Below are 12,919 nucleotides of genomic sequence, written 5' to 3'. Positions count from 1 at the left end.
GCAGTGAGTTTCTCTTTTCAGGAATATTTTAATTGTGGCATTGTACTCATTGGAAGATTGTAAGCAAGTTTTGAAGATGTCAAAGAGGGAGGAAAACCATTTGATGGAGAAACTAGTGAATTTTGAACTAATAGGATCTTATTTGCTAAAGCTTTAAGGATGTTAAGCCCAATACAAACTGTAAAACATTTTGAGGAATGGTAGCTGGAAATAGAATGATTGTGAAGTGAAAGTTTAAAAACTTCTGGCCTATTTAGAACAGTAGACCTAATCAAGTTAAATTATTTACTTGGTTCTTCAGATAGCGTGTATTCTTCCCTTCCTCCAAGAAACTTTTTTTAGGAACTGAATTCCATTCTTAAGACTTGAATGTTTGGCATTTCATTAAATTTCTAGTAATCATTGTATTTATGATTGTTAAGTATTTTTTTTTATGTGTTTCTGTATTCTTAATTACTGAAGCAGGGTATGCATTGTCTTGTTTTTTTCTTTTTCTTCTTTCTAGTATATTCTACCTCCCACCACAGTCTGAACTACGATGTCTAGCATATGGTGATTCAGAAAATACTTAATTTATATCCTTTAGCTAGTCAGAACCATGATTTGTTGTATTAATCTTAAAAGAGAAACTGTTTCATAATCTAAAGGACATTGTAGAGTTCAAATGTTTTTCCTAAACAAACACATACGGTGATAAAAGATTGATACTGTTAAAGGGAGGAAAGAATAAAAAACCTTAGAAATACAATATGTAGATTCTGTTTATCAAATAAGTTAATTATTACATTGGGCAGGGAGAACTTTTTCCCCTCTATAGATAAAATTGTTCACAGGAGAAGAAATTGATTGACTCTCAATACTCTGGTAAAATAAGAGGTGGTATATGTGATGGGGTCCTATCATATTTGAATTCATTTACTGGACAAAAGTCAAGGATATAAACTATTCATTTTAAAGAATGTGAAAGACTGAACCAGATAATTGATATTTTTATGAGATGTTTACATTTTGATAGAGACAATCTCCTCTATCTAATAGAGGCCTGATGTAATATTTATTTTATTTTTCTTTTCATTCAAAACTCTCCTGGCTGTTACTATCAAAGATATTTAAAAAGCTAGAAGTTAATTTGAAATACTTGAGGGTAAATGTTAACATTATTTTGTCACAGAATGTGAAAATATTTTATCACATTGAATGAAATACAACTATTCATGATGAGCATTTACTTTTGAATGATAGAGGCAGGGGAAAAAGTAGTAAATATCATCCCTAAAACTTGGCCTATTTTGTGTGTGTGCTTTTGGTGGCATTCCCACTAGTTAAGCTGATTGGAAGCAGTTGATGAAAATATTAGCTCCGTTCTTTTTTTAAATATATTTACGTATCAACTCATTTATAAGAATAGTGAATGAAACTTAGTTTTTGGTAACTATGCTCTTGTTGTGCTCTTTATGTGAGTCATCTTCAAAAAAAGTTATTTGAGTAGAAACAAAAGAATAACAGGCGTCTTGCAACAGCCAGAATGTATATGTTCGTTTTTGCTATAGGGTGTAACACTTCTAAGAATATAACTAGCTTTTCATTTTCTACTGTTTTCTCCACAGCCTCATGATTTTGATGAATGTCGATTTGATATTAGTGTAAATGATAGCGTTTGGTATCTTCGTGCTCAGGATCCAGATCACAGACAACAATGGATAGATGCCATCGAACAGCACAAGGTAGGGTCTCCAATGTTTATCCATCCATGAAGGATTAAGCAAGAGACTGGTAGTAACTCTTTTAAAAAGTTTTTAAATGTAACGTGTTATTGAAAAGTTGAACAATATTTGAGTGGTAAAGATTAAAGCAGTACAGGTGTAAATTTTTAATTTTTTAATTTTTACTTTTGAGAGAGAGAGAGAGAGTGTGTGTGAGCAGGAGAGGGTCAGAGAGAGACGAAGACACAGAATCTGAAGCAGGCTCCAGGCTCCGAGCTGCCAGCACAGAGCCCGATGCCGGACTCGAACTCACAAACCATGAGATCATGACCTGAGCCGAAGTCAGACGCTTACAGGCGTCCCTATAAATTTTTGAACTAATTTTATTTCTAACACTTGAGTTGTTCTGAAGCAATTTGCTACAACAAATATTTTTATTTATTTTTTGAAGATCTAATTGACTTTGTTAAACAATACATGAGTCGGGTAGCACCCCATCTAGCAAATTGAGAGGCACCCCAACAAATATGTTTAATTGTTAATTAAAAAAAATATGCCTTTTTTAAAATAAAACATATTCTTGATTTTTATACTTAGGAGTTGCTTCATAGTTAATGCCTCTTTTATGATCTGGATAAAAGGACTTTTGAAATAATATTGGGTATAAAACTCTAATATTTAGAAATTTACATGTTAATTTTTGCAGTCCTCTATAGCTGTTTGGGTAAATTCATAGTGTAAATATTTGTAAATCACTTAATTTTTGTAAATAAGAAGCCATCTAATAATAAACCTTTAGAAAGCCTTTCTTATGTAAATGTATAAGCCACATTGTAATTTAAAGCTGTGAATAATAATTGGTAAGTAGACTAAGTAGATATTAATAAATCTGCAGCATTAGTGAATTCAGTATATTATGATAAAACAAGGAATAGGGAAAGGTATAAATTCACGATGCTATTCCTGAGTGTGACTTAAGAGAACTTTGTGGTTTGCATACTTGTCTGTACTTGTTTATTTGGGTTTCACAGAGTTGTAGTTGAAACACCTGTTTTGGTCACTTAACAGATGCAAAACATGCACACATACAACATGAACACACACATAAACAAGAAGAACCTGTCTGATTTGAGGTACGACAGGCATTCTTTTTGGTATGAATCATGCATTAGCTTTTATTTCTTGATTATTGATTATAAATTTTTCCTGGCATAAAGAAAATTGGCTGTAATGCCCATTTCTTTCCTCTCTGTTTTAGCTTTAGTTGAAAACTGGTTTAAAATTTTGTGTGTTGGGGTGCCTGGCTGGGTCAGTCCAAAGAATCTGCTACTCTTGATCTCGAAGTTGTGAGGGCAAGCCCCAAGTTACGTGTAGAGATCATTTCAAAATAAAATCTTAGGGGCACCTGGGTGGCTCAGTCAGTTGGGCATCCGACTTCTGCTGAGGTCATGATCTCACCATTTGTGAATTCGAGCTCCGTGTCAGGCTCTGTGCTGACAGCTCAGAGCCTGGAACCTGCTTCGGATTCTATGTCTCTTTCTCTCTCTCTGCCCCTCCCTGCCTCCTACTCTGTCTCTCTCTGTCTCTCTCTGTCTCTCAAAAATAAATAAATGTAAAAACATAAAATAAAATCTTAAAATCGTGTGAATGTTGGTTATTATATTATTCAGAAAAGAGTCTAAAAATTGAAAAAATGGCTAATAGTTTTCTATTATATAAAAAAGAGGTGAGCTAAAATCCCAGAATCTGAAGGCTTTGAATCCTGGCTGACCTCGATTCAAACGCTACATCCTGTGCTGTGTATGACATATGTGACTTTTGGCATGATAATTTACCTCTTCTTGGTGTGTATAAGTCATACATGAGATAATATATGTAAGATTACTTACCAGAGTGGCTGATATATTTTCTCATTTATGACAGTAAAAAAGAAAGGGCTTTATAGAGTGACAACTAAATTTACTAAATTATACCTGTTGTTTTTGACTGAAGTATTCTACATTCAGTGAGAGTTGCTAAATGTGTATGCACATAAAGAGAGTAGCGTGGTTTGTGTATTTAATCAGGGCCAACCCTTTTACTAATGATTGAAGATATCATTTAGTAGAACTAATTTCTATATTTTTAACTGAGATTACTTTTAAAAGCTTAATCAGTTGATTAACTGATTAGTTGATTATAGGGATTTTTGTTTTCTGTTTTAAGCATATCTTATTTTGCTTGTTTTTCTTAGTAAAGCTGAACCTGAATTCTTTGCAGGTTCCCATTTTGTATTTTCTCCACAAGTGAAGAAGGATGCATAAAGCATATATTTCTTCCGTATCATTGATTTCTTTGCATCATTGAACAATGGATAGGTTTAATCTGAGTTTTATTAGTGCAGTGTGACTTAAGCTGAGATAACAGATTTTTGGTGAACTTTAAGTTTTTAGAAAAAAGATTCAGCAGCAAGATTTCAGATACATTATGCAGACTTTTTCTTCCTGATTTCTAAAAATAGTGTATTCATAGACAAGGAGAAATCATTGTTAATTATAATTTTTATTAATAATTATTTAAGTGTAGGGGGGCCTGATGGCTCAGTCGATTAAGCATCGTCCTACCCTTGATTTCAGCTCAGGTCCTGACCTCAGTCAGGGTCGTGAGATCAAGACCCTGTCTGGCTCCACACTGGGTGTGGTGCCTGCTTAAGATCCTTTCTCTCCCTCTCCCTTTGCCCCTCCCATGCTCGTGCTCTTTCTCTAAAAATAAATAAATAAATAAATAAATAAATAAATAAATAAATAAATAAATAAGCAAGCATATATATATAATTTTTTAATATAAAATATGTGATATATGCCAGCTAAGCAACATATCAATGAAAATTTAAATTGAATATGAATTCCAAAAATAAATGTTTGAGTTAGTAAACTAATAGGAGGGAAAAAATTCAGATGGTATCTCCAAACATAACAGCAAATTTTTTTTGGTTTCTTGTTGTTTTTTTCTGTAGACCAGAAACAAGGAGGTAGTGAGGATATATTTCCTAATTCATTCTTCAGTATTACTAAAGAATATTACATATTGGAACCTAAATTTAGTAATTTTACTATTTTAGCATGCATTGTTATATTGATACTCAAAATTAATATCAAATTGTTAAAGCGTGTTGATGATGATAGGAGCTACTACTTATTGAGGATCACCCAAGTATTAATGATTGCATTATGTACTCATGTGCTTTATATTCTCCCTGCTCGTCTGATAGGTGAGGGAAGTGTTGTGTTACAGTAGAGAAGATGGAGGTTTAGATTAAATTTAAGTAACTTGCATGAGACTCTACTACCTTTTAGTTCTTGGATGCTTAGGATTCAATTTTATGTTGATTCTGCTTTCACTCAGTTCCATTGGTAGACTGAGTATTTGGAAATCATTCCCATAAGCTCACCTCCTGCAGATTAGATCCGTTTATCATTTGAGTTCTACTGCCATATATATGCAAGACAAATACGAATTCATCTTTCTGCCCATGGGCTCTCAAAAAGAGCATTGTATTGTTTGGTTACTGTTTGAGCAGTGGATTCTGGGGTCTGACAGATATGGGATTGAATCTTGGCACTACTGCTTATACTATATAATAACTGTGTGACCTTGACAAGTTACTTAGTGGAGGAAAGATGACAGTATGCTGTATATATCCCTTCCCCCTCACATCACCCTCCCCACCCGCACAAAAACAAAACAAAATGATCAAGCAAGCAAAGTAGCCTAGTCATGATAAACCAGGAGTACTTCAGAATTGATAAATTCCCATCATTCCAGCTCATTCAGTTCAATTTACAATTAATTCCTCATTTCACCACCTGCCCTTGTGAGGACACAGAACACTTGGAAGAGTGGGCCTTTTTCTCTTCTGATGTCATCAGATGGCCCTTCATTGCCTTTTCTTGCTATTGGGCCTCTGTTAGGGCTTTCCTGACAGGCTTTAGTAATTTTTAATATCTGGAAGATATTAAAGGTTTCTGTTCCTTCCTTCCCAGGTAGCCCTTTTACTCTTTATAATAACTGTGTATCAATTCATTTCACACACGTGCACGCACACACACACACACACACACACACACACACACACACACGCTCACATACACCAAAAATTCTTACAGGACTTCTTCAGCAATGTGGTGGTGATAGCTAACAGTTTTGAGGATTAATGTGTGTCAGATATGGTGATAAACATTATACACGTTATCTCATTTTACTCTCATAGTCTTGTAAGATTCTTATCCTACTTTTATAGATTAAGAAATTGAAACAAATTAAGTAACTTGTCCAAGGTCAAATTGCTAATCAGTGAAGGAGCCACAGCATTCAGGTCCAGGTCTATCTGACCTGAGCACCAGTTTTTTAGCCAACAAGCACATCTGCCATCCTTATAAGTATGTATTTATGTAGAATATATTTTGTTGACTTAAATCATTGGGCTTCTTGAATCACAGTATTCCCATAGTTTTTATATGTTCTTCATATCTCTTGTGTGTATTTTAGACCATAAGCTCCCCTAAAGACTCAAATACACAACTTTGTAGGAATCAGCAAAGCATTGAGCACATAAATTTTCCAGTTGAAACAATTTACAGTATTGTAAAACAAATTTTGTGGGGGAAATTTGGAATTTTTGAAGGTGTTTTTCTTTCATTCTTCATGATTGATCTTAGAATAGAAATCCATTACGTTCTGTATTCTCTGCTGTTGTTTTGTTCTCCTTGGTATTCATTTCAGAATAACTTGCTTACTAGAAGAAAAGTTTAAGAAAGATGATTCTGTGATTTAAATGCTCTCATTATATTGGAAGTTAGTTGCATAATTCGGTGTGACATTAGACAGTAGCCCCTGTGGAAGAAAGATATTCCTGAGTTCATTCTTATATTCGAAGAATCTACTTCGGTTTAAAGTATACCAAGGGGCATACGTATACCAGACCAGTAATTTTATTTTGCAATAGTGTGGAGTATTATGCAATAGTGTGCAATATTGTGTGGAGTCCATTCATATTCTGCATTTCTTCGTAAGATTTGAGACACTACTAAATAAAATGATTTTTAAAGACAAAGTTTTTTTGTAATTTTTTAATCTCTTGGCCATCTCTCATATTGTCTTGAGGTCAAGTGAGATGGTGTTCATGAAAATTATTTGAAGACTAAAAGCTGTATGAAGGTAAAGATAAGGTGTTATTTTTATTTGGATTAAACATTTTTCTAATATAGATGGTCTATTATCAAAGGGCCTCTGTGAACATTTTCTGCATAATTAGCTTCTCAAAGAAATGTGATAAGCTGTCTGTTGATGGTATTATCTAAAAGAGTCATAGAATTATTCCTAGGATCTTCTACAATTGCAATAAATATGATTTTAACTAAACAGTTTCTTACTGTGAAATGAGTATACTGCCCCACCGTACCACCCCACACCTCAAAAAAACTAGTAGGAAGGCTCCCCTGGCACTAGCAGATTTAAGAATCATATTGAAAAAGTTACGCTTTTTGGCTCAGATAGAGTTTGTTTGTGGTAGTCATGACATTCCTTTATTTCCATAAGGGAAAAACCTTAGTAGATCTGAAATGTTGGTGATCAGGGGCCACACAGACTTTTCCCACATTTTGGAAATTATCCAAAACATGAGGAGTCATAGGAAGATACATAGTTAAGCAGGAAGAATCCAAATGGTAATGATTATACAGATGTTCATTTTCTGTAGTGGGAATCTGCATGTAGGCAGTTCCATAATTTAATGTTTGCTGATTTATTCCTATGCTTTTGTGAAGGCCCACTAATTCATATCTGAAGTTCTGTTGAATACTTTCAGAAGAAAGGCTTATTCTTAGTCTGAGAAGTTTAGGGATTTCCGAGGAAATTAGATGGAAGACAATTTTTGAAAAGAACTTACACATTTTACTTGAAATGAGATGGAGTATGAAAAAAGTTTCTTACCAAAATGTGCTCATGGTTGAGCCACCTAAATGATACCCAAGACTCCCTTTGAAGATCTCTTAGAAACTGTGTTGCTATTTGGCATAATTAAATAATTTTTCATGTACGGTCTCATGGTCAGCTTGATTTTGGTGCTTTTTCTCGATCTTTAGGAGCAGTTTCTGCTTATTTGAAATTTTACTTTCTTTTGTCTTAAATTTGACTTAGCTTATTAGGAAACTATTTAAAAATAGCTAGATGACAGAATACACCTGTTCTTAGCACTTCTTAAATACCAAGGTCATGTAAAGTCATACTATCTCTGCCATATTTAATGAACTATAATAGTGGAAAAAGTTCTTAACAGATACTGGAGATTCTATACTTGTCTGCTTTATAAATGATTATCATATAAACCTAGCTTTGCATTTTGAATCTGATCTACTTGGCAAAGGCTTAAGAGTGCAAATGTAACTTTTTAATGACTATTTTTGGTTTTGTTTTGTTTTTATTTATTTAAGTAATCTCTACACCCAACATGGGGCTTGAACTCATGACCCCAAGGTGAAGAGTTGGACACTTTTCTGAATGAGCCAGTCACGCACCCATGGTGTATTCTTTATATAAGTAATTTCATGAGATTGGTGGATTACTAGTTCTCCATTTACCTGTTTGCATCATACCATAGTGATGGAGGGAATAAGATGGAATCAAATTTTCTTTTCTCTTAACATTCAAAAGTTTTAATTTTTGAGAGAAGTGCAAATTTAGCAGCTGCTGAAGTAGTCAAAGGTCTGTCATTTTCTCGTATAAGCTGTAGAAAAACCCAAGTGGTTGGGATCACAACTGAACTACAAAGAACTAGCAGAGGAAGTTCCTTATGTCGGGACGCCTGGATGGCTCAGTCAGTTAAGCGTCGGCTCTTGACTTTGGCTCAGGTCATGATCTCACAGTTTGTGAGTTCAAGCCCCACATCAGTCTCTGTGCTGGCTGTACACAAAGACTGCTTGGGGATTCTCTCTCCCTCTCTCTGCCCCTCTCCCACTCATGAGCTCTGTTCTCTGTCAAAATGAATAAATAAACTTAAAAAATTTAAAAAAAAAGTTCCTTATGTCTCTGGATTAAGGTCAAGACTTTGATCAGTTCCTACCAGTGAGTTAATCGCTAAATTGCTTGCAGTGATAATCCATACATGGTTCATAATTTTTTTAACACCTAAATGTAGATACTACCAGCCAACACTTTTGAGGTTTGAGGTGAAATCAAGGAAAACAAACTACCAACCCTCTTAAATATTCTTAGTGTTCTGGAATAAAAAATAACTTAATTGTCAAGGGCTTTCAAAATAACTTTGTAAGGTTTTGTTACCTAGAATTTTTGAAAGCTGAATTCACCTGAGCTGCCATTTGCAGTTTGCATTTCCATATGACGGAATTCTAAATATTGATTTCTAAATATTCAGTAAAGTATATCATACAGAAAAGAGGGAATGTCATTAGCTTAGAATTTTCAGCCATGCTCTTTTAATTGTGGAAGGTATTTATATTTTACCTAGATGGTAAAAGAGGAATCAGAGGATTTTACATCAGGGAAAAAAGAAGATATTTAGGCAGCTAATCACATTAACTGTGTAGCTAGTTGAGATCTAGCTTGATAACATTTATGTCAAAAAGACAGGGAGAGCCCTGCTAATCAGTAAGAAGAGTTTACAGTTCAATTTAACAAAAATAGTTGGGGCACCTGGGTGGCTCAGTCAGTGAAGCATCTGACTCTTGATTTCAGCTCAGGTCCTGATCTCAACAATTCATAGATTCAACCCTGCATTGGTTTCTGTGCAGAACCTGCTTGAGCTTTTCTATCTCTGCCCCTTCCCTGCTTGTGTTTTCTCTCTCTCTCTCTCTCTCTCTCTCTCTCTCTCTCTCTCTCTCTCTCTGTCTGTCTCTCTCTCTCTCTTTCTCTCTCAAAATAAGTAAACTTAAAAAATAATATCCAAAAGACTGGAACTGGCATTTCATAAAACAGGATATTCAAATGGATAATAAACATGTGAAAAGGTCCTCTATGCCATTAGTTATCAGGGAAATGCACATCCGCCACGCAGGGTGACCTTAAACAACAACAATAATAATAATAAATAAATAAAAAGAAAAAAGGACTTAATACTAAGTGTTGGTGAGGATGTAGAGTAACAGGTGTAAATTGGTGCAGACACTTTGGGAGACTTTTGTAGCATCTGCTAAAGCTGAACATAGTTGTCCAGATCAGATAAATATTGAAAATTTGAAAAGATCCCATAGGTATTGACCATAGGTCCATTCATTTTAATTAAGCTTTTTAAGTTACAGGAAATAAGGTCAACTCATGTTAACCTTGAGAAATGAGAATATTGCCATGAACCAAGAAAAACTAGAATGCCCTGCCTACAAAGAAAATTGGATCTATATACTTAACTCTGAGTGCTCTTATCCACAAAACTGTTACTGTCCCATCACCTGTTCCCCACCTATAGTTAATGTAGCTTAGTTTCAGTCTGTTCTTCTCCCTCTTTCATAGTTCCTGTTTATTCATAACTTTTGTTCTCCCATCCTACTCTTAGTTTCTTTTTGTTGGTGTGTCATGACCTTTTCCTGTTTGCCTTCTCTTTGGCTTCAGCTCCTACTCCTAACTGCCCGAATCTCTTGACATTCCTCAAAGTAAATATCTTAAATAAATCTGATTGCCTCTTCACTCTAGGTTTCTAGGAACTGGCCACTCTTGGTCCATTTATAATTAATTGCATATTTACATGTGCTTTGGGTAGGGTGGGATTGATTGGCAGTTATACACACATAATATTCTGAAACTGTAATCTATAATTTTGTATGGCATTTACCAAATTTGCAAGTTTTTATAATGCTTGCCGCATACTTACTACTAACAATTTACATAAATACTATTAACTTTTCAGCTTTTTCTTCTATCCTTTATTAGTCTCTAATTTGCTTTGAAAATGTTTCTTTAGATAAGAAAGACTAAAGGAGTCAGTTAATATAGAGTTCAGTAACTTCTATATCATTACTGTAGAAAATATTAAAATGAGACTTTATGCTACAAAAGTTATTTTTTACAGTGTTTCAATATTATATTTGAATTTTTATTTAATCAGGAGGGAAGATTTCTGACAGTTACCAAGACAGATTGGATTCTGTTCTTTCTGTGTTTGATGTAGAAAAGTAATAGTGGGTGGCATGGCTCATGCATATTGACATCAGTGAAAACTTCTCTGATTTTACTTGCTGAATATATTGGACATTATCTGGGAGAAAATATTTCTTAAAAAATCAAAGAACACAAAACTGCTCTTTTCATTAAATAAATCCTTTTAGCTAATAGCCTAAAAAAGATTTGCTTATGTTGTCGTCTTTATTGTCTGGTAAATATTCTGGGTTGGTTTGGAATTGAAGGATGAAGTATAGCTTTGGGTTAGAAACAATAAGAATAGGTAGCAAAGTAAATGAATATCCTAGCTGAAAACATTTTTGTCAGTGTTTAGTCACAGAACGTCCATGTCTTTGACAGACCAGGTATGATCATTGGTAGGAATGCTTTTATCACTGTTCATTTTCTAGTCCCTTTTTCTTTTCAGACACATCCCTTTGGTCTGTAGAGGGATAAAGGAGTAATTATGTACTGTCATCATTTAATTCAAGTCTTTAAAAATCATTCCTGAGAATAGTTCTGTTGATTAGATTTTATTGTCCCACTCTGGTTTTTAAAAGTAATAATCATTATAAGGAAAAAAAATACAAAACTACTTTCTATGTTTACATCCCATGCCCTCACCAAAGCCTTATGGAGATAAAGTTTCTATCCTGTTTTCCTTTCCATCTAGTACAATTTTCTTCTTACAATATAGCTTTGTTAGTGTTTTAATGTACTGTAATTTTAGTATATATTTCATATTATTAGGCCTCTAGATTTTTTTGGTTTTTGTATTTAGTATTTACTGCCTTCCTACATAAAGCATTTTTCTGCAGGTTAGTTGTGTTTTTATAATAGTTTCTGAGAGGTAGAATTGCTAGGTTTAAGGATATGAGCACTTTTGATATCTGTTGTCAAAAGTGCTTTCAGAAAGGATTGCACTAATGTTCATTCCATGTGTAGAATTCGTGGGTATTCATTTCACTGCAACTTTACCAGTATTATTAGTTTTTTGACCCTTTTTAAATGAGATACATTAAAAATGTGTTCTGTGACTTTATTTTTTGTGTTTATTTTTGTAGAAGTGATACTTGATTACTATAAATACTTCAAACAATATGGACAATACTGAAAACTACAAAAAAGAAAATGAATATTTAGGCCATTTAGAAATGACCACTATTCATTCTTCAGATACTTCCTTTGCATGTACAGACTTATATTTGTACTTAAATGATAATATACTGTTTTGTTGCTTTTCCTCCACTCAGGAATAAGTTATGTGTATTTTTTCGTGTTTGATATAGATCTAGATTTCTCCCTTAACCCCTAAGAAAGGAATGCATACCTTCTTTAGAAAATTTAGGTTTGAAGCCAAAGTTTCAGAATAATAAAGAACATTCATTTGCTTACCATTGTTTTATGTGAATGTATTTCTTTCAGGATCTTTGCAGAGAATTTATGGTTCAGTTTCCTTGGCTAACTATACTCTTAACATTTCAGTAAACCTGCAAATACTTACTAAACATTGAAAATCTGCTTTTTTCTCTTACTGGGACATTTAAGGGAGCTTCAAAAAGTCATTTTGCCACTGTCATCTCTTTGCACTTAGAGAAAAAAAAAATAGAATTATGACTTCTATATCCTGTGCCTGTGGAACTTCCTTCTGAAAGAAGATATGCAATGACCCTTTTTTCTAGGGCAAACTATAAAATAAGAAAGTTAAAGAGTAGTATTGATAAGTTTGTTACATCTGCTGCTAGCTTCTTTTTTTATTTATTATATTTATTCTCCCCTGTTAAGTGTTTTTGGAGTAGAGATATAAAGGAATATCCTTCCTGTGTGAGGGGGGTGAAGAAGAAATATATTAGTTAACATTTATCAAGTACTTATGATATAATATAAATACTATAAAGTATTATTAAAGATTTTTGCATTGTGAAGCACATTTATTTCCTTGTCTATTAATTCAGGTTCCACTATTTCAAAACGGGTGATATCTCCTTCCGACAAAGATATGCTAGAACAAAAGACTCCATTACAGCAATTCTGATATAACACATTTTAAATAATGGCCAGTAAATGCT

The 12,919-nt window shown here is 33.8% G+C and overlaps 1 protein-coding gene across 3 annotated transcripts in view; it reads left to right on the top strand.

Moving 5' to 3' along the window:
- The window catches only part of CERT1 (ceramide transporter 1), a 102,472-nt gene that overhangs the window by 34,292 nt on the left and 55,261 nt on the right, over positions 1-12,919 (top strand). For all 3 annotated transcript variants that reach the window (XM_027039895.2, XM_027039888.2, XM_027039882.2), the window contains one exon: positions 1,608-1,724. In XM_027039895.2, the coding sequence (XP_026895696.1) occupies positions 1,608-1,724 (117 nt within the window). The remainder of the gene's footprint in view (positions 1-1,607; positions 1,725-12,919) is intronic.

Source organism: Acinonyx jubatus, chromosome A1 (assembly GCF_027475565.1).
Source record: "Acinonyx jubatus isolate Ajub_Pintada_27869175 chromosome A1, VMU_Ajub_asm_v1.0, whole genome shotgun sequence".
NCBI lineage: Eukaryota > Metazoa > Chordata > Mammalia > Carnivora > Felidae > Acinonyx > Acinonyx jubatus.
The sequence above is the reverse complement of the archived record's forward strand: the minus strand, read 5'-3'. Positions and strand labels throughout refer to the sequence as shown.